Genomic DNA, 25,019 nt, shown 5'->3' on the forward strand with positions numbered 1-25,019 from the left:
CTATGAAACCTGCCAATAGATATTTCATTGAATATCCCCTAGTTCTTTTGTTAAGTCAGTGAGCAGTTGTTCCTCCTTTACATCCTCTGCCACTCATGACTTTAAAGACTTCTATCATGTTCTCTCTTGTTCTGCCCTCCTTCATCCCACTAAGGATCCTTGCTCCCCTGCAGTGCAGTCCACAGTTACTTTCTTCCTACCAAGAAACTCACTTGACAGTTTCCAGTGCAGGCTGAAGAGAGAGCTCCAAGATCAGGCATGTGGAGAAGCATTTCAGTCAGAAGGATGCCGGAGAAGGAGCTGACCTACATTTGCATGAATCTTCCTTCATGCTCAGGGAAGCAACAGGCACTTTCAGCCACCTGACCTGGGTTAGACACTCTTCCAGATGAGATCAACTGCCCTTTAGAAGCAATTCTTATAAATAACTGCTTATAAATATCTGCTTCAGAGGTGGCTGTTTACAATGTAAACGGATGCTCTGCTCAAATGAGTCCAGTCAAAGCAACTGTTTCTGATGAAGTCAGAGAGCAATGTTTTAAAAAATACAGTTCCCATCTTTCTTTCTTTTTCTCCTTCCCTTGTCCCAGATAAAAAAAGCCCTGGGTATAGGCCCAAAGCCAAAGCTTCATATCTGAGCCCAAAACATATTTAATTTGAAATGAAAAATGTTTGACTTTGCTTTATGCACAGATGCTGTTCTGGTTTCATTTGCATGTTTTTGCTTGAAAAATCTGTCCAAAGTGTGCTAGTTAATTACTATTTAAGGATTTCATTATATGTTATCTGTCAAATAAATCCCAAGAAATCTTCCTCTCAACATGTACAGGAAGTATTTTCATGTTTATATGTATGCATTTCCTTTAGAAACCACACTAGAACGATTACAGACGGAGTAACTGTAAGCAGAATAGATCAGAGATAATTTATAGCTCCATTCAGCAAAGAAGTAGGGCTCAATGCTGCAAAATCATCTGTGCAGTTAGAGCTGGCTTGTTTTTATTTGACAAAACTGCTTGTTTATTCCAAGCCACCAGCTCTCCAAGACACTATTTAAGAAACTTTACACAAGTTTATGAATTTCTGTAATGAAGCAGCACAATGTTTTCAGCACTCCAGATAGAAGAATAAATCTATATATAACTAGGACACAGCAACATTTAGGAACAGATTGTGATTACCCTTTCATGGGAAGAAAATTGGATTCAGGAAGCTATTGTCTTTTTCCATCATATACAACCTCATAATAGTCATCTAGAATAATGATGTAATTACTCTCTCCACTCAAAGGCATGGAGGGACAGTCCACCTCAGGCCACAGAAGTATTTCCTACATCTTGGTCAGCCTTGTACTGCTGCATCTTTAGTTGCACCTCATGATTTTGTATAGGCAAAACATATTTATTTTTTCCATTGTTCCTTAATTTTTTTAAAAATAAGCATTTTCTGGATGAGCACATGCTTTCTAGGGTATACTTGTCTGCAGGTCACCAGTACTGAAGACATTGAAGTATACTTTTATTCTGTGTAACAAATGGTTGGTGTGGTGTCTTGAGTGCAGAAACCGTGACAGAGCACTCCTCTTTTGATGGACTTTTTAATTGCTAAACTGCATCTCTTTTTAACCTTATCTCCTCTTATGATTACACTGTGTATCCCACTCAAGAGTTAACAAGACAGAAACCTGGGAATAGGTCACATGAAACAGCTAAATTGTTTAACAGGACTTGTCACCTCCTAAAAGTGTGGTTATCACAGCCACGCTTGCATTACAGACATTGCTGGAAAGGCTTCTGTCTGTATTTATTAAAAAAGCTATTAATGTGAATAGATCACATCTGTAAAGCACCTATCATCCAGAAACTCCCACAAACTTTTGCCTATCTCCTAAATTTGGTAGATGAATACCCACTCAACCTTGTTCTTTCTAAAGCCGAGTGTCTGTCACGGAGTTAATTTAAAGCAGACCTCGCTTTCTCCACTGCTATTAAGACAGAGGACCAAAACCACAAGTGCTGTGCAGTTTGGAACAGACCGCAGTGGACAGTCCTGTGTCCATAAAGAGTCCCAAGGGATTCTTGGGAAGAGCATAACTGCTCTAAGGGAGCCACTAAAGTGAATTGAAATCAGACTGAAAGTCCACAGGTCACCAAAAGCCATTAATAACTACAGAAAGATGGACCTCTCAATTATTGTCACACCCTCAGCCAAACGGGGGCAGCTGGGTGCTCCTCTGAGAGAACACAGCCACCCGCTGAGCCACCAGCTGCTGCTGCTCCTGCCTGTCCAGCTGATGGCTGATGGTCCTTTGGCATCTGCACGGTTTTGGGGCTGCAAAAGCTTCAGCAGAGAGGCTTGGGGTGGGAGGGACTCGGATGTGTGAGGAATTGCTCCTCTGCTTGGCAAAGGCCAGGGCTGTGCTGTGCAAGAGGATGCGATGAAGAGACACCAGATGAGGTAGTGCCGGAGCTGCAGCAGGACCACCCCTGGGGGAGCAGCTCTGCAGCAGGGCAGGGCTTCCAATGCAGGCCAACTCTGTGGCTATAAAGCCACGACACAGCTAACTGCTGCTGGGACTCTGCCTCTCACACCCTGCTGCCTTTCACTGTTTGAGCAACACCTGCCTGAGCGAATTCTCACCTCCCCCATCTGTTGTTGCACAGTGTAACTATGACTTGAGCTTGACCTGGAAAATTCACACACAGCTCAGCTTAACACCCATATATTCTTGGCAACTGGGATTTAAGTTGTCATTGACTTTTACCGCACTGATATGTATCCTTGGAATTACACTGAAGACTTTGACTTATGTTTTGATGCCCGAAAAACATCAGCTGTCAGATGGTAATGGATCAACCCTGTCAGGAAAAAAAGCACTAAAGAAAGAAATACTGTTAATTTATAACCACTGTTTTCTCCTGCATTGCAACACACACCATTAGTGAATCCAAAAATATCTAGAAGATTTAAAGTACATATCCCCATTTCATGTCTTCTTTTTAATCTAATTATGAACACTGAGAACAGATTTGCCTATTTCTATTGCAAATCTCTAACGAATTGTCATGTATTAGAAAAGTTCCAGTATGTGGGCTGCAAACAAATACAATTCTTGTATTTAAAATAAAAATGTAGTGGGGAAAATAGATAACCATGTATATTTTGATTTTGTGATTTAACTCGCAAGTAAATTTAATTACTGTAATGACATGTGAAAATGTTTTGGAAATTTTATTTTTAAACTTCAGAAGATATTTGATTGAAACTGACCCTGTTAATAGCCTGTTCCAAGCAGTAGAGCTGGCTTTTGACTAGTAGCTACCTAGTAATAGGTGAGACCTATAGCAAGAAATGTAATTAGCCAATAGCAATAAGGAACAGAGCAAACAGGCAGCATGAAGCAATTCAGACCACAGGGTAGGTTGAACTTAAAAAAAAAAAAAAATCTTCCATAGACAAGGAAACAGTGGAAGAAAGAGCTGAGTATAGATGATAAGATGGAAAGTTAAAAAAAGAAAAAGAAGAAATAAGAAGGAACAATCTCGTTGCTAAGATTAAAGGCCAGCTGACTAGGGATGTAACTTCTCTGCAAGTAGAAGTTGAAATGCTAGCTGAATAGCTGAATAGCTGTTTGTTGGCAGACACAGACTGCCATGATACTTTTTTGCAATTCAGAGTCAAACGAATGAGGAAGAAGTGCACATGTTGCACATGCACACTATCAAGATGTGAATGGTGGCCTCTACATGAAGCTTGAGCCCTCTGAAGATTCACTCACTGAAGTCATTACTCCAGGAATGTTTACAAGTGCAATTCTCCAGAAAAACAGATCCAGCATTTAAACCACAGTCCTGGGTCTCATGTAGACTATTGCATGTGGTTACTAACTAATCACTCCCTTTATTTAAAGCACTGCATAGTTCTACTTGCATCCCTTTTTTTTATTGCCCCCGATTCTTCTTCCTCTTCTCTGTCTCCTGTTTTACATGCTTTTCCTCTTGTGGGCTTTATCAGACAGTTTTCCACTAGGGAAGGTCAGGGGTCCTCTGCTTGGACTCACCTGGAGGCCCTGAGAAGGACTTGGAGGGTGAGCCAGGAGGGCTATTCAGTTGTGGTGGTGGCTGATTTTAAAGTACCTTCATGGTTACTATTCACTGCAAAAAGATGTTTGTGATCTAGTGGCCCAGTAACAATGTTATGCATACAGACTGCCACACAAAACCTGCTGCCTGGTGAACACTGACAAGTCTGTAGGATTTTTGTGGAAAATATCTTTAAAGTAAGATTTTCCTCCAAGTTGTCTTCTACTCAAACATGTATCCCCAAACTGGCTCTGTAGTTCGAAATCACAGGTCTCAAAGCACTTATGAAAAATAAGAGCTCCTGTGTATGGTTTGTTGGTCTCTGGGCTCCGTCTCATGCTTCAGTCTGTTTAAATGGCATGAGTCTAAGGGTCCTTCCCTCCGTCCATAGCCAAATAAATTACCTTCCACACATGTAGAATAACACAAAGAATGGCTCTTCCAACCTTACTGAAGAATATTCTTCCTCTGCTCAAAGGAATCATCCATCAGAAATGAAAGATATAACTCTGCACTTCTCAAATAAGTCTCCAATTGCTTTGAGAAAGGGAAAGTAAACAAAAGTGTTGACTGTTTAATTACAGGCTGCTTAGCTGAGGTCATGTCCACAGAGGGAATATATCTGCATTTTTTAAAAAAGCAACTTATTAACCATTGTGTATAAATGTATGTTAGGTAAGATCTATTGAAACGATTTTATAAAGCACATAAAGATCTAAATCCCACTTTGAAGAAAGATTTACGGCTTTACGTTTTATCCCCACTGGCAGCATGACTGGAGATGAAACTTCCATTGATTGGCTTCAGTGAGAGTTAAAAATAAACAGAATGAAATCCCCTGGCTGTCTAAGAGCACAACAGAACTGCTACTGCTCTGGAGAACAAATGTCTTACTTTGGGTTATCTTTTGCACCTGTACACTGGCAATTTTTCCACATTGGATGAACATTTCCATGGCACTGCTGTGACAGTTTAAATTGGTGTGGAAAATTAATCTTCATCCATGGTGCATTTGAGTAGCTAGCAGGAAAAAGCAATCCCAGGTTGGGAAAGTGGAAAAACAATCCTCAGGTTACTATGGTTCACTGCAGGGGAGCCACATTACTGCCATGCCAAAATCTCCTACAGATACCTCCATAAACTGGGGGAGAGAAGTATTGGGAAAACACTTAGAGCAGGGAGATCCATATTCCCATCTGGGGTCAGGTCATTCCCCTGCCCAGCCCCAGCTGTTTCCCCCATGCCATAACAATCTGTCCATGGAGCCAAGCCATGTACATTCATGTGGTGTCAAACTTTGATCAAAGGTCACAGAAGGAGGACCTCTCACCTAACAGGGGCAGCAGGAAAATCCTGTTCACAGTCCGCCGTGGAAGGACGTCTGTAAGTTCCAGATGGCACAATTGCAAAAAGGATGGCTTAAACCACTTACACTGAGTGACAAAAATCAGATTATCTCATACAGGTTAGTTACAGTTCAGATCTATGAGCATTATATTTATAAGAACCAGTTTGACTGGGGAGAACTAACTGGAAATTTTTGTGCTGGGAACACCAGAGCAAACACATAGCACCAAGCAATTCAGACTATTATGTGTGTATGTGTGTATATATATACATATATATATATATATATGTATATATGGAATGATGAATTTTAAGACAAATTCCTTCTATAAACAAAGAAGCATCCAGCACTGGGGCTTCCAACATATGAAGGACATGGATCTGTTGAAGCAAGTCTAGAGGAGGGCCACAAAGATGACCAGAGGGCTGGAACACCTCTACTGTGTCAACTTGGAGAAGCAAAGGCTCCAGGGAGACCTTATAGCACAGTCCAGTATCTAAATAGGGTCTACAAGAAAGCAGAGAGGGACTTTTCGCAAGAGCATCTAATGACAGGACAAAGGGGAATGGCTTTAAATTGAAGGAGGGCAGGTTTAGATTACAGACATCAGAAAGAAATTCTTTACTGTGAGGGTGGTGAGGCACTGGCACAGGCTGCCTAGACAACCTGTCGACACTCCATCCCTAGAAGTGTTAAAGGCCAGGTTGAATGAGGCTTGGAGCAACCTGGTCTACTGGAAGGTGTCCCTGCCCATGGTGGGGGGTTGGAACTAAATGATCTTGAAGCCCCTTCCAATCCAAACCATTCTGTGATTCTATGACATTTAAAACTTTTACTTTGGGTTGCAGCAATTATGCCCAGTCTCATATTTAAACTTAGATTTTCACTTGCATTTGTACAGATTCTTTTAGCTAATGATGCTGATAAATATATATAAAAAATATCCCTGAAGATGAGAGCATACCCTGCAGATATGACCTGTTGGAATTCAGTTAGCAGGTTTGATTCTACAAATAACATACTTATTTCAAAGAAGAGGGCAGAGATTGACTCACATTTTTAAAGAAACCTGTAGTTTATGATTTAAGGGCATGTTGGCATGAAGAAGCCCTGCTGAAAGAAGTTTCCCAGAATTCATTAAAAAAAAAATCATTTTAATACAGAAGTAGACTTCAGTGTTGGTAGAATATTATACATTTCAACAGACAGCAGTGACCTATCACAACATTTCAAATTTTCATAAGGTTTCCTCATGAGTCCTAAACTCTCAAAGGTTCTTGGCACTCAACTTTCAAAGTCTTACTCTTCCACTCTTCATTTTGAAACCATTTTTTATCCAATTGTATTGAGCTTACTTTTTTACAGTCACATGAAGAGAGGTTTTTGTTGCTGTTTCTCAATGTAGACAAAAAAAATCTTGTTGAGTCTGTGATTTTGGGGGGTGAAGGAAGGGAAGAAAATCTTCTGATTCACAGTGGAGAAGGATGAGGATTACCCCTACATACTGTTGTTCCTCGCTGAAGCTCAGCAAAGAGCAGAAGAAAGAAAGAGGCTGCTCAGGAGCACATCAGCTCCTCCATCACATCACTAAGTGCACTGTGTTGGTGCGTGTCCATGGAGCTTGTCAGGGAAGGATGTGCAAGAGATGGACACAGACTGTGTCACCTAGGGATGAAGGAGCTCATCCTGACTAGAAAGAAGCAGTCAGACATGCGTTTGAATAAAGCTTGTCTCCACCCCCAATAAATAATTCAAAACCCAGGCTGTTAATGACTCTCCTCCCGCCTCCCTGGCTGGACCTGGGAAACTCTTCCCAGCAGCATTGCTCCTGAGTCTTTCTGTACTCACAAACGAGAGGTTTTGGGTGATATTCTTGGTTAGCTGATAAATTCCCAAACAGCTCTTTCTACAGGACCTGATCTAATATCATCTGATTGAACTGAGAAAGATGCATCATACCTGAAAGCAACGGATTCTGACCTTTTTCAAATTAAGGAGATGTAAATATTGGGGAAGGAAGAGGAGTCCAATGGTCAAGGCACTAAATAGGAATGTACAGCCTTTCTCAGAACCTGCGTAGCTGTCTTGTAAGATCCAGATAAGCAAAATTAAATTAAACACTCAGTGCAACAATATGTCATCTGTGAAAAGGATAAAAGGGCTTCCTTTCCTCACAGAAACACTCACAAGTGCTTTAAAGATGAGGAGGCAGCTCAGAGCACTTTGGTAATTACTAAATACAAAAGTAATGAGAAGAGTCTTGGCAACCAGGCATGTCTAAAAACCAGTCTTTTGCTTTATAAAGGCAGCAGTGAAGCAGATGGTTTTAATGTAACTTTTAAAAAGTAAGTGTAGTTTCCCAGATAATCCAGCAGACACTCTCCCACTATCAAGCCTGCCAGTTCCGTGGGTTGTAGAGTGAACAATGTTGGAAGCTGAGTTACAACTACCCACAGGCTGAAATAAAGAGCTATCAAAATTATTGCACATAAAACTCCTCTTTTTACACAAAGTAGATTCCAGTAAATAAAGTAATAATACATCTTAGCTTTCAATAAACTGTATTTTTATACTTAAATGTCCTGGTTGCCAGCTCTGATCATGGTCTGTAAAACTTCTTATGTTTTTCTTAAAGCTTCAGGTATTGAAGACAAATAACTATGCAGGAGTTACAACTTTCATGTAAAAGCAGTGATAGTTTTCTAAGTCCTTGCGGCTGCACAGGAATCACTCATTCCAATGGTTTACAGTTGATGGTCTAATATTTGTTTGTGGAGACCACCCACAAATAGAAAAACCTGAGGAAGGCAATCCTGAGATTTTACCCAGATGATCCAAAGGATCAAGTTCATGTTGCTCTCATTCTGTTATGTAAGTGATGTAAAGACCCTTTTTCCATGAGCCAGTGGAGTCAGCCTGGGGACTGATCTGGCACAGTGCCGTCAGAGTGTAGCTTGGGTGGAACTGAGTGGCTCCATGGTGATACCACTGCAAACAGAACTGGCTCTTTTCTAGAGACCTTTCTTCCTGTATTCCCTCAGTGCCTTCTGCAAAAAGCAAGACATTGCTTATCAGTCATGTCCTGCACATAGGAATGTCAGCACTAAACTACTGTAAAGTGAACTGATACCTTCCATTCTTTGAGATTAAAATCTGTTTATTAATTTCTCTCCCATCAATCTTTGTTTCGTTCTGTCTCCTCACCAAACAAACCCCATCATGTGCTGGGAAATAAATCATTGAACTTTTGTTGCCTTTTAGCTCCTCTCTGTGAGTTTGTAAAGCACTACACCAGCTGTTGAGCATCCTAAATCACAGTTTCTACAGATAAATCCAAGTTTCACAGCAGGTGCAGATCTTGAATCCTAATCATTCCCCCCACTGTCCAGATCATCACATAGCTGGAGAGATCAGACCTGAGGGTCGTTCCTGGGGCCATAAGATAAACTGTAGTTTATGATTAACGCAGATTCTTTAACAGATTATGTGCATAAAATAAACTTGGTATTTTAACAATAGATGTGATTTGCAACCATTTCACGCCAGTCTGTTGAATCTCAAGTCCAAACATCACCAATAGATGAGGACTCTTAAAGGAATTAAGGTGCTTAACAAAAGAGTCAGAAATTAATAAAAAATAAAGCCATTAAATGCATAACATTAGACAGATGTTTGCGATGTAACATCCTTACCGCAGTGTCGTTGGTGGTAATGTACACCAACACATCTGAGTTGTTTCTGCCATTAATGTATCGGTAGCAGTTCCACACACAGCTTATCAAGTAACCCTGCAAAGAAAAGAGATTTATTATTCTGTGCAAAAAATAAACCATAGACTTCTTCTCTTAAAGCATTTCCATTCTTTATAAATATAAATATCAGCTTGGTAGAAGCATGGGACACTCACTTTTCTGGTTGCAGTGACTATGAGAATGTGGAGGGGCTCTGTGAGTAATTCAGCACTGCTCCTTATACTGATAGAATTGGACTTCTTCGGTCTTGGGAAGAGAAGACACTGGGGAGACCTTACTATGGCCTTTCAATATATAAAGGGAGCTTATAAGAAAGATGAGAAAAGTCATTTTACCAAGGCCTATAGTGACAGGACAAGAGGCAATGGTTTAAAACTGAAAGAGGATAGATTTAGATAGGACATAAGGAAGAAAGTTTTTACAGTGAGACTGGTGAGACACTGGGACAGCTTGCCCAGAGAAACTGTGGATGCTCCATCCCTGGAATTGTTCAAGGTCAAGTTGGATGAGGCAGTCTCTGTTCATGACAAGGGGGAGTTGGACTAGAAAAACTAAAAGTTCCCTTCCAATCCAAACCATTCTGTGATTATATGGTTCTGTGATTGTGGATACTTGTGTTGCACTACAAGCCACTCCATCTAGGCAGATATACTGCAATCTAGACCTATCTGAATGACATCTGCTATTCCAGATGTTTAATATTACAGCATACTTAATGCAGACTATGTTTTGAAAAGAAACAGTTTATTTGTGCCTGAATATGGCTAAAATAACATAATTTTGTGTATATAACCTCCATTTTACCTAAATGAGCAGGTCACATATGCTGACTTTCTTTTTTAGACCTCTCTATAGAGATACAGAGAGGGATGAGTTCAGTCAGACACCTCGTTACTGTGCATGGGATACTGCACATCTGCAGAGGTGAGTTTTACAACATATAATGAAGGCACGGGTTAGACTGTGACCAAAAAAAGAAGGTGCTACAGACATAGAATGTCTCAGAGACAGTAACAAAAAGTAAACATAAACCATTTTTGGATTAATCCACGGTAAGAATGTTTAAATATCATCAACTGGGATTTAGTAGCTTTAGAAAGTGGAAGCAAACCCCAGCAAAAAGAGCTCAAGCATGCTGGGGACTGAAGAATCATGAAATTACAGGAAAGCTTCCTTGTCCTGTGAGAGGCAAGCCTGGACATTGACTGTGTGATTATAGTATATATCACCTGCATTATTTCAATACTCTGTTTCACTTAATCTGACATTAAATCTATGTATTCCATGTTACTGGAATGGTCTGGAGTCTTGCTATTCTTGCCTGACTAGAGAAAATTGCCCATGTAAAAGTTTTCATTGACATCTGAAATGATTTCTGACATTTTAAACATTATTATAAATATTTTTTTCAGTGTAAAGCAAAAAAAACTGGTTTTGCAGCAATAAACCTACTGCAAGATCACACAACTTCACTGCTTTTGTTCTTGGAGCTCACTATGCTCTGGGTAGGGCTGCTGTTGTCTCCACCTTTTTTTTTTAACTGGTTGGGCAAAGTGCTCACATCCATCATCTCCTTCACTAGCATGAAATGGTCCAGTTTGGGCAGCAGAGATGAGCAAAGTGACTGGAAGGAAGACAGAAGGCAGAAAGGCGTGCAGGAGCAGGAGTCAGATCCGCAGCATGTTACTACAAGGCTGGTGGGACTAAGCAGTCTCCTCTGGAGCTTTGTGCTTCCCGTGTGATTACACATGACAGTGATAAGGAGAACTATGTGTTTTGATAGTGCCCAACTTGTATTTTCACTTAGTAGGTTCTGCACAGAAATTCTTTCACTAAACTAGCATGTCCAAATTAAACTGCCCGTGTTGACTCCATTTGCACGTGTCTCTCACTGAGTGAGTCATAATTTTGTGACTCAACTTGCGCTGATGATCTTCCAAAAGCCTCTTATCCCTTTGAGCCTTGTACTTCCTCCATATCCACAACTGACACACATGAGCTGTGTTTTTCAGGATGCCACATGACTCACTGATGGCTTGCTTGCAGATCAGGAAGAGTTTTTTCCACCAGGGTGGAGCTGGCTAAAATCTGGTAAATGTGCTACCTCTTTTTTTACAGCATCTTACAGACCCTGGATGACTTAGAGGTGTTGCAGACTTTGACAATGTTTTTGACCACCAAACTGGGGGAGCAAAAGGCTTCTGGAGTGAGCTAAGTCCCAAAGGAATATTAGACAGGCTCTACAGCCCGAGCTGTGGGCTATGCAAACCTGCCCCAAACTACTGAAACAAGTAAAGGCACGTACATGAAGAACTGGATCTTTTCCAGATTTAAGTAAAATGTCATTGTTAATTATAAGTGGTAATAAAATAGTTCAGTAGCTTTCAATGCTCAGATACTATAGGCTGAGAACAGTGTAAGAGCCAATACAGAACAGAGTCTGAATATAGTATACTTCTGTGGGGACACAACCTCTCTTTATAAGAAACCCTTTATATTAAGCCTACCTATTTGCAAACCTATTTCTATCCTCCTGTCAAAATCCAAACTGAGGGAAGCCCTGTTGCAGATAATACAATCCTATCTGGGAGAAGCTAGTGGGAGAGTCATTTTCGAACGCTCCCATTCTATTACGTGCAGTGAATAAAACACATTTAACCCCACAATTAACCTCTACAGCTCTCCCAGCTCCAAACCCTAGCTCTAATCAGCCCTGCTCCTATGTGCATGGGCTGTTTCTCAGTGGGTGAGGTTTGTTTCAGCCTTTGAATTAAAGAGGTCATCAGCCAGCATACACCAAGTAATTGGCCACGAGACACTGACCCACATATGGTTGAGAGTGGCAGCAGTTCAGAGCATGTCCTTGTCCAAGTGCTTTGGACATGTGCTGCTGGCCTGTGAATCGTGAGTCATGGAAACCTGTTTTCTTCAACCTGTAACCTTATTTAAACTTGTTCCTACTAATTGTTTTCTACCAATGCTGCTGCGCTGTTAAATGGGATTCCTGATTCAGTTACCAATATTCTCTCCTGAAAAACCTGGCTAAGGTTTCAAATACTGCTTTAAATGCGTGGCTGGCCACTCAGTATATAAATATATCGACTTTTACCTCAGGAGACCAACGTTCACGTTTGAAATTGGCACTGCATAAAAGGCCTTCAATCCCTCAGCCTAATCCACCCTTAGTGGTACTCCAGCACAGGCTGCTGACAGACACCTTTTGGGGAGGCAGCCCCAAGTAGCCACCACGTGAAAGGATAGGTGCACAAGAAGGGCTGAATGTGGGAAGAGGCACTGCACCTACTTCTACCAGCTTTCAGTCTTCCCCTTTGCATGGTAGAAAATTACTTGAGCCCCTATGGAACTGAAACCCACAAAACTTTGTAATCCTGCCTCTTGCTGTTGAACACACACTCAAGCAGCACAACAACAGTAATGTACTGCAGGCTTCTGCTCATCAGACACATGATGGACCAGCTGACTGACCATCATCTCTGTGGAAATTAAGAGGTTGCTATATTGTGCTGTTTCTTGTAACACAGCAAGGAAAAGTCTGTGCTGATCTGGGTCACAGAAGCCCTCTGGGCAGCCCCCTCACTGGCAGCAAGTGCAGGGTGAATGCCACAGACCCAACACAGGCCCCTCGGGTTAGGAGATGCCTGCACTGCATCCCATTTTATTCCACAGCTGCTTTGAATTTTCTATTTACAGAGCTGGGATGGGCTTCAGTAATTGGTGAAAATGAGATAAAGATTTATACACAAAATGAAATTTATATGAAGATTTCAGAGGGATGCTAATGGCAGACTAGTTGATCACATGTATTTCCCATGTTGGTACTAGAGAAGGAGAAACAATGGGTTGATGTTCTGATGAAATTGGAATTAAATTCATCTTCTCAGCACACTAGAATGTGTATCTTGTGAGTATAAAAAACCTGTGCAAGAACCACTGCTTAGAACAGCAAAGAAGTGCTGTAATTGGAAAGAATTAATGATACCAAAACAAACCATTGGCCTGCAACACTTGAAACGGCACCTTATAGGGGCTAGTACATCACCTGTACCCTAACAGTCACACATACTGGGTTTATGCAATTTAAAGCAAATGACCCCTACTTTAGAAATGCTTCTCCCATAACTACCCTGCCACCAGCAATCCCAGTGCTGGGACCAGTCCTAGGCTTTTTTGGAACAGATGGCAACCTCATGGCTCCTTGTTGGCTGTTCCTGAGAGTGGGGGCTGTGTTCAGGGTCCCATGATCACAGGAAGGCAGCAGACACCGGGGCGATGTGTTGCGGGTCAGGGTTCCCCCTGCCAGAAGGCATCCCCCCGGGCTGAGATACCAGATCTCTCAGGGAGAGCACAGAACTTCATTCCATATACCCTTTCCTGTCTGCTGAGGACACCAGGACATGCAGAGTGGTCTCATCTCCAGGCTCAACACCTTGTATGTGTATCTTATAGGCATATTATGGGGACCAGGGTTAATACTGAGTTTGCTGAAGACCAGCCTGTCTCACTGAACTAGAATACCTTTTGGCTGCCCCACTGGCAACTACCTCTTCCTATCTACTTTTCAGAAAGAGAAAGGCCAGAGAACAAAAGAAAAGGCCATGCTCTGAAGCTGCAGAGTGCTCAAGGAAGCCTGGGGGAAAGGTTTATTCGGTTGTGTCTGTGCTCACCTCAGCTCATTTGGGCCTGGGAGGCTTCCCCATGGTAGGGAGATTGAAACCTCAACCATTCTGTCTCAGCAGCTGGGTCTGGCCAGAGGAAACCGAGGCCATGCTCTCCAAACCAGCTGCAGAGGAGGGCGTGATTCAAAAGCCACTGTGTTGGCTATGTGCCATTTGAAGTCCTGCATACATACATAAAATACATTTGTGCTGCTGGATGTCCTTCCCTGGCCAAATAGGAAACACCTATGTTTTGTGGCATGCAACTCTGGTTCAGTTTCTAGACAAAGACTAGAAACACATGGAATACCACAAATGGAATAACACATTTTGTTCTACTCTGAAAAGGATTCCATGTGAAACTGCCTGAAATATCCATTAACTGCTTCAGATCCAAGTAAATCCTAACCACTAAAAAGATAAATGCTTGTATGTGGTTAGCTGGCTCACTTTCTTACCACCGTCTCTTGTCCCCTTCCCTTTTCACAATCTCATGACTGCAAAACACAAACCTAACATCTAACACTGCATAATCTTGCCTTCTGCTCAGTAAAGCTTTCCTGTGCACGTAGCTTCATCGAAAACAAAAGAGTCATAGTGCCAAATGTTTCTGAGGAATTATGTGATTCTGGTTCATATTTCCCACCAGCTGAATGCAGCTTTCTCTACTGTAGCTTTTCCTAGGTCACAATGTTTTGGTTCCTCTCCCTGTTTCTAGTTGAACTCCAGAGGGAGAGGGAGCTCAGGCATATTTTTTATGCACAGTACCTTTTCAGTACATAAACGTGGTACCATCTGCTAAGTCTATCAGTGATAAACTGTGAAGCATCTGTGTGTGTCCAGTTTTCTTTTCATGGAGCAGATTCCATAAATCTGCATAACAGCTCTTCTGGAAACATAAAAAATTCAAATGAAAATGCTAACTGGAATTTAGCATGTGTTTCTGTGTGAGTCATATTTTTTGTGACTAATTTATATGATAATATGTTGCTAGAATGAGCATTATATGAGCCACATATACTCTTGGAAAAAACACGTGTTAGCCGCTATAAAACCAAATGAGACTTTTGCACAATTAATTTCTTACATGTCTTTTCTCTGTAGTAAATATTTTTACCATGCCAATTTTAGTTGCCTATTTTTTATAAGCTTAATGTAATAAACTTTTAATTACATATTTCTTAAATGTGCAAATAAAATCAATGTATGGCTGTGAACATATAAGGCCAGAAGACTAAATTGTATTGCTAAATCACAGAAGAAAAGTGAGTATTACTTCCAAGAGCACCTTAATATACCCTATCTATTGTTTTTTTCCCCCAATTTTGAAGTAGCTTCAATAACCTTATTTATCTCTTTTGCCACAATAACTTCCCCTGCTCATGTTGTCAAATGTGTTGTCTGGAACCAACATCCCTGGTGTCACTGTGACTTTTTGGAATTTCTCTAATTTAATACTTAATTGCTCTGCAGAGAAAGAGCAAGACTATTCTGAAATAAAATCCCATAAGAGAAATACAAGAATGGTAGCACTGTGCCGTGAGAAACTTGCAGAAGGGTGCAAGAAGAGGGCAAACACACAGGCATGCTTTACAAGAGGTCCAAGGCTCAGGGCACTAACTTGGAGCCACAGGTGGTTACTTTTTCTACATTGATTTGTCTGATCTTATTCTGAGCTCCTTTGGGACTTCTGACCCACCCTGCCAGAGGGGGCCGACCGTGCTGGACCATGAGCCCGGGCGTGGTGGTTTCACATGGGCCCTTTCCAGCTCCACTGAGTGATGTTACATCTCCCCTTCTCCTGGTACCTGCCACCTCCAGCCCTCTCACCCAAGGTTTGCTAACAGCAAATAAATCCTCACTCCCTGTGCCCTTCTGCTGCCTGGTCTGACAGTTCTTTACGTTGTTCCTCCCAGGAGGGATTCCTTGGAATTATTTACCTGCTCTACAAAATATTTTCTGAGATAGGGCACCAGAAGGGAATGCTTGCTTCCAGAGATGGTAAGCATCAAAACTGGCAAAGAAATTAAACAATTTATATTTTTGGGTTTTCTATTCCTTTCTTAATACTCTTAGCATTTGATTTACTTGTTTGACCAGAAATAAGCAGTAAGCCAATACTTTCACAGGTCTATCTATTACTGCTACAAGACCCCTTTTTCAGGTGGTCATGCTTACTTCAGACTCTGCTGCAGTGTCTGTGAAACAAGAGTGTGCTTCCTCTGTGCCCACTACTTAGAATTTGACACCACTGAGTTTCTCTGCCATTTCATTATGTAGTCACTCCATGCCATGAGATCCTTCTGCAAAGATTTCCTGGGTGATTGTTTTCTCTATTTTGAATGACATTGCAAAAACAATGTTGTTGTTAGATTTCCTTCCCCTTCCCAGATCTTTAATGAATGTACCAAGTGGCATGGGTCTCAATGTTGGAAAGACTGATAATTTGTCCTTATTCTCTATTTTCTAGCTACAGTCTGAGATGACCTTTCCTCTTCTCCCTCCATATCTAAGGGTGCTTTTTAAAACCTTTGATGAGAGATTCTGCCAAACACCTTTTGAAAAACCAAGAAGCCTGTATCAACAAGTTCTCCCTTGTCCACTGGATGACCCACTCCTTCAAAGGATTTACAAGTCGTGAGTTCCTCCTACAAGCATCACACTTCCCTATTGTGGCCTGTATGTTCTTGTATAAGATTTTCTGCTTTTCTTCCATGATGTCTATCACTGTTTTGTATACCTGTCAGGCTGCCTGGGCTGTAGGTCCCTGGATGTTTCTAAAGACAGACCTCCCAGTAAGGGACATTCTACCCATGACCAGAATTAGACTTTGTACACAGTAATGCACTTACCTTAAAAGCCAGAATGATACTTATGAAAAGGAGGATAATCACAACCAGACATGTAGGGTTCACAGACATAATCTCTTCCTTGTAGGGAAAATTGTTGGGCTGCATAAGCAAAAATAAGCAAAACACTGTGAGTTAATCTCACAAGTCATTTAAGAGCCATTCAATTAGTGTACTCTATAATTAACAACTTACAAAGCTTTCTATGATCTACTAAATCAGGAGCTCTGCACCAACAACTAGTTTCAATAAGTTTGGCTGGAACAGGCATTGTGAAGACTCAGCTGTCAAAGGTTCCCTGGAGGTCTGAGGGATTTGCTTTTTGCTTTGGATGTGGTGTGGGCTCTCTTTTCCTCAGTGCTCACTGGGTTTGCATCTGACACAAACAAGCAAAGGACTGGGAGCTTTGCAGCAGGAAACCTGCCATCTTGGGAAACAGCAGGCAAGTCCTGTACTTACTGAGTAACCATTATAATGGCACTGGTTGCCAAAGACCAATGGCAGCTCCTTCCACAAAGTCAAAGCAGGAAAAACTGGACAGAATAATCCTTTCACCTAAATATTTGAAGACATTTCAAAACACATTGAGTTTATTCTTTTCCATTTTATTTTGGCTAAATTTGGACTACTTCTCCAGGAGTACTTGTTAATACTGCTATCTGAGTGCATGTCCCATGAAGGCCCAGGTCCTCCAGGGGAGCCACATCATGATTTCAAATTGAAATGTGCTCCAGGTCCTTCTGCTACCTTATACATGAAATGGAGGTGACAAAATTAATCTTCTTGTTTAGCACACGCTCTACTGATTTACAGTTGTGAAACACTTTAGGATCATTGGCTGAAAAACAGTCTATAAAAATGTTTTACTGTATTTATTGCTTAAAGAAAATGCACCCTTTAAAATTAATGTTCCAAATAGTTTTGAAATACTGCAAGGCACAAGTTCCCGTTTCAGTTAGAATAAACCATTGTTCACAGACAGAGTTTCTCCACAATAGATAGCTCCACTGCAACAGTAGCTCATTATAACTGAATGCAATAGTTCCTTCCACACACGACCCCCTTTTCCCTTACAGGTCTAATTACTTAACCAGGCCAGCTCTGCATCCTTGTCAGGACAATTAACTAGACCAAGCTATAACTGTATTCTTGGCAATGATGGTGTAAATCCAGAGTAACCCCTTAATAACCCTTATGCCAGCACTCAGCCCAGTGCATCAGGAAATTATCTTTTTTTTTGGACAGCTGCTACTGAGAATAGCTCTTTATTTAGCGCTTCCATGAACTGTTCAGAGTGGTTAACATCAACAGCAGCTGTAACAGTTTGCAGATAAACGTTACATAAGCACATTTTCCGCTTCTTGACAGCAATGTTTCTGTTCCTGTACTGAATTTCATGGCTGAAGTTTTTATCACATTATCTTCTTTGTTGAGGACACTAGCTTTTGTAGGACACTAGCTTGCTATAATTCAGTAAGTTGCTGCTTCTTTTTTCCCATAGAAAGTTATCCTAAATATAGTGAAGGCAGTCACTCAGAGACCAAGAAAGCAAGAGTATATGCCAAAAAACAATGCCCCAACCTCCCCTCCTGCTTGCAAGAGGGAGGCCACGAAAGGAAGTTAGAAAGTTAGAAAGTCCAGTCAGTCAAGGACAGTTACAGTAAAACTGCCCCCAAATGATTTTTTCAGTATTGACCTACCATTAAAAAACTAGTCAAACTAGTTTGTGAATATAATAAAAAATTCCCAGTAGGACTTTGGTCTTCCTACACAATGATTTTTGGGAAACAGTCACCACCTGAAGACTGGATGACTGCATTCTGGTGTCTTGGCCATAATCTATTGGCCTGTTTCCAGACATCAACACAAATGGGATTTGCATGGGGGCAAGAGGAGAGCAGAAAAACGACAAAGAAAGTTTCCACTACATTGAAAAGCAGGAACATCTGCTAGAGCCATGAACCCTGGTCAAGTCTGGGAGAAGGACATGCTGCTGAGCAATGCCTGGCACTCCCTTATATCAGTGTCATTGTTTCAGATGAAAAAACCCAGTAATTCAGCAAAGCCAGGACAGCATATGAGGAACAAATTCTGTAGTTTGTCCCCTTCAGGCTTAGCTTTCTGGGTCTCTATCCGAAGAGATGCGAGGTGTAAGCAAGCCCCAGCGAGGTGGTGGGTGCTGTGCCCATGTGGTAGTCACCCCTACCCATCTCCCCACCTGGGAGATTCTGGTGCAGGGTGTGAAAACTGAAGCTGGTCCCTCCTGGAGCTTTCAGGCTTTCCATTTGGGAGACAAGGCTTTCAGGGTTTCTATGAATAGCCCAGGGGTCAGAATGGAAGAAACTCCCTTTTGTCTTTATTTGCTAACTGGGTTGGGCCAGTCTATGAGCAGTCTGATCTTAACTCACAACTACAAACCCCTTCAGTGCTGAAGGAAAACAGATTTATAAAACCTGCAGCTTTTGGCAAAGAAGCAGGAAAGGTGGTAGGAAGCATCTTGATTGGCTCCAGGCTCACCTGGTTCAGGGATCACCCTAGAAGTGGTGCCATAAGGCAGCCCTTGAGGTCCTCCCAGAGCATCAGCCATTCCCAAAATCTCATTAACATGGAAAACTTGTACCAACAGCGGTTCAGATAAATCAAAGACCCATTGCCCTCCACTGCAGTGATAAGCTTAAATGCTGATACGGGTACATGAGGGGGGACAAGAAATTCTGCTCCTGTGCTGGGGGTTTGCTTTCCTGTGGGGAGAACAGTAGTTGAAATCCTGCTGCTAGAAAGGTTTCAGATACTGGGCTCAGTGCTGCAACTTCTAGGAAAAGATCAGTGTCAAATGTTGTGCAAGGTTTGATGAAGCTGAGACTGAAATACATCTGGGTGGGAAAAATCAAGTCTGTCACTGGAAATACAGGAGTGATTTTGCAGCACAACATGATGAAATTTGCTATACAAACAAAATGTACTTACAGTAGTGTTGAACTGGCCTGCTAAAGTCATAACTAAATTGTCATTTATAACCTTGTTGCGGACATGGAGAGGGTTGTATGCATAATAATATACCTGGTACACTTCTAATTTTAAAAAATTACTGCTTATATATATCAAAGTTCTATTACACACTTAAAAAGAATCTAAAACTTGCATAGAAAGTACATTTCTACTGTATTGATATTGTACAAATGTGCAAGAAGAATAAAATGAAAAAGGCTAAAGCCATTTTTCATTCCCTCAGCCTCCTTGCATAACCTTTCACGTCTTCCTTCCTCCTGGACCATAAAAAATCCACTTTAAAATATGGTGTGGATTCTTGTCCCAAGTTGCAATCCTCCAAGTATCAGGATCTTACAAAATTGAAAGAAAACAGTAATGTGTCAGGAGAATTTTTAAAGCTCTGCTATGAAGTTAGTACTACTTCCTTGGAATTATAAAATGGCATTAAAAATGTCAGAAAGGATATTTCTTTTTTAAGCTTTAGTTTATAGGAAAAATTTCTTTAGGTTTAATCTCTTTCCTGTTCTCTAGATGTTTCCCCTAGGATTTAAAAGCATGACTGATACCACATGAATTGTTAGGCAGCAGCATTGCAGGGAGTCCCACAGTAAAGCTATTTAATATAATTTGAAATTTTGTTTAGATGAACTGTCATAGTCCTGTACTTTAATAAAAAAAAAAAAGTTTTCATAACACAGTTGCAAGCTAGCCTGTTCTGCACCTCTGCTTCAATCCATTTCATATACTGTTATAAGATGACAGAAGATGAAGTGTTTCATTTGAAGGCTTTAAAAAGCCCATATATCAAAGATTTAGTGGGGTTAAAGGAAAGAAATGTGCTTTAGGTCAAACTGCTTTAGACCTCTACTGTTCCAAGAACCAAAATGATTTTTTTTGCATATGTTGGATTCGCTGTATGTGAAAGGTTTTGGTTTTCAAGTGACAATGATAATGACCAAGATGTCCAACATAATTCTTCATAACTTTTATCACGCAATCATCATAAAGCACATAAAATGCAAGATTTGTAACATTTACTTATTTTACATGACCCTTTATGCTGAGATGCTCTTGCTATCTACAGAAATTCAGTGGTACACCTGTGTGCAACTGGGTACCAAAAGGCAACAAAAAGTTTCCAAAGACACCTGTTCCTCTGAAAGAAGAAATCAGTGTAGGCTGATGTTACCAAACACCCTGTGAACACAATTGCAACATTTTCAGCTAGGGCGCTGCCCAGCTTATTGATTATGTGCTAATCATCTTGCTAAAAGTACATGGAGGGTTTCACAGTAGCTTGTAACTCATCACTGACAGACTGCAATCTCGCAGATGTGAACCACAGTAAACAGATAATGACCCCATATACTAGTGAAGGGAAGTAGAAATGGTTAAAGACACAGGGGTTTCACCTTTAGAGCAAGAAGAAATGTTCCTCTGAGACTGCCAAATGTATTCCATTACCTAATGCACACCTTCATCCAAATATTCAATAATGGATTTGAAGAACGATTGGGATTTTTCATTTCCCTTATGGAGTTGTGCCCCCTAAAATATCATTCCCCAAATACAAAGCAGTTTTAGAGCAACAGAAACTGTAAGAATACCAGGAAGAAATACAACCCTTGCTTCCTGCCTATCCTGGCAGACCACTGCAAAGGGGGCAAGGGGCAAGACGACTCTAGGGCTTATTTATAAATCACCAGGAAGGATTACACCCAACTGGATGACTCAGGTCTCACCTACAAGGTCAAGGGTATTAACCACAGGTCTTGCTCTAAACACAGTGTTTGAGATGACAAACCTGTCCACCATGAGTATTATTCAAAGGTAGGGAAACAAGTTCTGTATTTCAGCACTAGCACTGCATTGATGGCATTATTACTGAAAATTTGACAAGCTTGCATTTAGTTCCATCGTGTGTCTGAGTATCTGGTAACAGTGGGATCTTCACCTCTCCCCTTTGTTTTTGCCCACTCAGACTGAGTGTATTTACTCTGAACCAAATGTAATAACCTTTGCCAACCAACGTAGCCCTTCCAAGGAAGGGTACAAGGGGCTCCTGTTGAGTCATTTGTGCTCAGGATCACAGCTAAGACATAGGAGATGTAATCAGCTTCAAAGCAGATGCATAACAGCTTCAAAACATTGTTGAACGGGTGACATTAACTGCACAAAAATTCATCACAGGTCTTTGGTAGTTTTTCCACATCACTAATCTCCAATATGAATGATAAAATACAAACTAATCCCTCTTTCTAAATGAATTTAACTTGGACTAGCTTTTAGCTGCTAGCTGCTCATTATGCCTCACATCTAATTTAAACAGCCTTTTAATACCTCATTATTTTGCATATAAAAACTCCAGTGGCACTACCTCTTGGTCTCCTTTCTCAGTAAATGAAGTAGGAAAAGCTGATTGTCTCATGATACTACAAATATATCCAGATTTTATATAGTTTTTTGAGGAACTTTCCTGCATGTTCTCTGACTTTTAAGCATTGTTTTTCACAACCAGACTCCATAAATAGACAGAAAATCTATGTCACCAGATGAGAAGGGAAGTCTCCTCTCCATTACTATTAATTGCTCTTTTTTTCCTGTTCACAAACCCCAACAGCAACTTTTGCAAACAGCAAAACCACTTGGAGGCTGTAGTTTTGGCACTTAGTTCCCTAGGCTGCTTACAGGGTCACTGCATCCCAGGCACAGTTGTCATACTGTACGCTCATCTATATTCTTCATGCTTTTACATTTCTTTGCATTCATCTATGTGGCACACATTAATGGCTGAACTCAGGTTCTCAGTCAGTCTAGCTCACTGTGTCAGCCATGCGTTTTATTTGAAGTGTTTATTAGAAGAATATGCTGGGGAAAGCCACAAGTACTGCCGCTGGGAAATGCAGAGATGAGCCCACTCTGGGCAATGCAGGGTAGGGTCTTTCAGAGGATGACACAGAATAGCCAGATTAGACTCCTGCTCACAACCTCCCACCAAAGAACTTGATCCCTCTAGACAACGAGCCTGCAGAAGCTCTCAAGGCTGACATTAGCCTTTATGAAGGGCCTTTTGGGTACTAACATTATTAATGGAAGTTGGGATGAGCATGAAATCTACTGCTGATTCCTGGACACCTTCCTCTGCCCAAAATAGAAACTCACTGGCAGATGGCTGGCTTGACCACGACCCCTTGCAGTCTGCCAGCTAACCTCTCCTAATCCATGTGATACATCCGCTATTGATCTAGTGCTTCACTGTTGCTCTGAGCATCATGCTGCAAAGTCAAACATCTCATGAAAGTCCATTATGTCCCTGCCTATCTTTATTGATGAAGTCAGTAATCTTGTCAGCGAAGGAAAATGAGTTTGCCTGCAGGACTGATTTTCCATGAAACTGTGCTGGCAGTCATTAATCATTTTCCTCTGGTCTAATTCTTTATCAATTGACTCTTCTCTCAGCCCCAGCCCTTCTGTCATTATTCTGCTTGGTAGCAATGTCAGGCTAATCAGCCTATAATTATCCTGGAAATCCCCCTTGTCCTTTTGAGCACTGACAGTTTAGCGGTCCTGAAGTCCTGCAGCATTTCATTATCAGTACAGAAAATGATTTACAACAGCAAGACAAAGATGTGTGCAACCAGAGATTTTAACACTCCAGACCAGCAATACAGATCACAGAGTGCTCTGCTGCACCATACCCAATCCCTTCCAAGGCCTGCTCCTTCTATTTCTGATACAGAAAGGCCTGTTATTTTTTTATCTGCAGGAAATACAGTGGTGTTTTAGCAGACACTTTCAGAGAATCAGCTGCTCTTTGCCCTTCTATAGTGAGCCAGCTCCAGATGCAGCACCAGATTTTCAGCAGAAGAGCAGAGGCTTTTAAGTGCACAGCTCCCAGCCTGCTCCTGCCCCCCTCACGGTCCTGTACAGTGACCGAGTGAAACCTGGTTATGACTCATGTTCTGGGAAGTGGGGGAGAGTTCCTGCAGCCACACAGATGTTTGTGCTGCCACAAGGGCAGGGCTGGCCCTGATGCAGCAGTGAGGGACTAGGTAAAGGATGGGCAGGAGGGCTTCAGCAGTGGCAATGCCAGCTTAATCACTCACTAAACTATGACCGCAATCTGCTCTTTTCCACTCGTACTTCTGAGAACCCTTTGATTTATTCCTCAGCTTCTCTTTAAGTGTACCATCAGCTGTGAATGCAGGTAGGTGTTAAATAAGAAGGATAACAGACACGTTTACTCTTCCTGAAGATTTGTGTGGCTACTTATCTGCCTGCTGTTTCTCATTACCTGTTATTTATACTGGCCAAGCTAGCTTTCCATCCACACAACAAAGTTCACAGCCAAGCTAATCTGTATTTGGGTTCTCAAGGCAGATTTTCAGAGACAGTTGCAACACTGGCTTCTCCAGAGCTCTGCAACTCCACATGAACCCTGCTGGACGTAGCACGTGGTTCTGTGATGAGACAGAGGCTGGTGGTCTCCTCTTTGCTTCAGGGTGTTGCAATCATATCTCGTACACTTATGCAATACTGGCTATGGATGTTTGGTCAAAGCAGACCATGGCAAGAAGGGAGCCTAAGACAGAATCCGAAATATTTTCTAGTAAAACCAAATATACACTCAATCAAACTCTTGCCTAATGAAATGTGTTAAAGCTACCAAATAAATTAAAAGGAGCAACAAAACATTCTTGAAATAGCACCAAAGATAAGGCACTGGATAGGAACACAATAACTCTGAATGCAAAACCAATTACCTATTATCTACATCTTGTAACATGAGTCTCATTCTAAATGAAATGATGCTGAGAGCTTCCATGACATTACAAAACTCTAGAACTTTGCTCAAATATTACAATAAGTAATTGTAGTAAGCTAGCAATGTAACCTTGCAAAGATGTCAAATTCAGACTGGCAAGGACTGAGAGAATTTCTCAAGGACTGCATGGGAAGTTAACAGGCCAGAAATACAGAACAAGCAGACAGTTTTTTTCCCCCCCAAAACCCCAGAGGCTTGTGAACATCAAATGATTTACCAGCTGATGGAGGTAGTCCTGAATTGTGCTGGGATAGATGAGTACACTGATGGCAACCAACGTGTTGAGAGCAAAGTCAAAGATCTGATAACAGAAGAAAGGGATGATCCAAGCTGCATGTTGCTAAAAAGGAAATAAATTAGAAACTCATCAGCCACAAGTTAAAATAGAAGGATGTATGTTTTTCTACACTAAAATCTAAGGAATATTTGACATTATGCAGTATTAAATCAGCTAAAAGAAATATGACATTCAGCCTAAAGGGTTGGCCAAGGCAGT

At 41.3% G+C, this 25,019-nt stretch overlaps 1 protein-coding gene across 1 annotated transcript in view; it reads right to left on the bottom strand.

Annotated features, from left to right (window-relative positions):
- Positions 1-25,019, bottom strand: part of LAPTM4B (lysosomal protein transmembrane 4 beta) — a 59,233-nt gene that overhangs the window by 10,037 nt on the left and 24,177 nt on the right. The window contains exons 4-6 of the mRNA XM_008924048.3: positions 24,741-24,863; positions 16,711-16,809; positions 9,123-9,218 (exon numbers count right to left, since the gene is read on the bottom strand). Of these exons, the coding sequence (XP_008922296.2) occupies positions 9,123-9,218; positions 16,711-16,809; positions 24,741-24,863 (318 nt within the window). The remainder of the gene's footprint in view (positions 1-9,122; positions 9,219-16,710; positions 16,810-24,740; positions 24,864-25,019) is intronic.

This window comes from Manacus vitellinus, unplaced genomic scaffold (assembly GCF_001715985.3).
Source record: "Manacus vitellinus isolate BGI_N305 unplaced genomic scaffold, ASM171598v3 scaffold_1_pilon, whole genome shotgun sequence".
Taxonomy (NCBI): domain Eukaryota; kingdom Metazoa; phylum Chordata; class Aves; order Passeriformes; family Pipridae; genus Manacus; species Manacus vitellinus.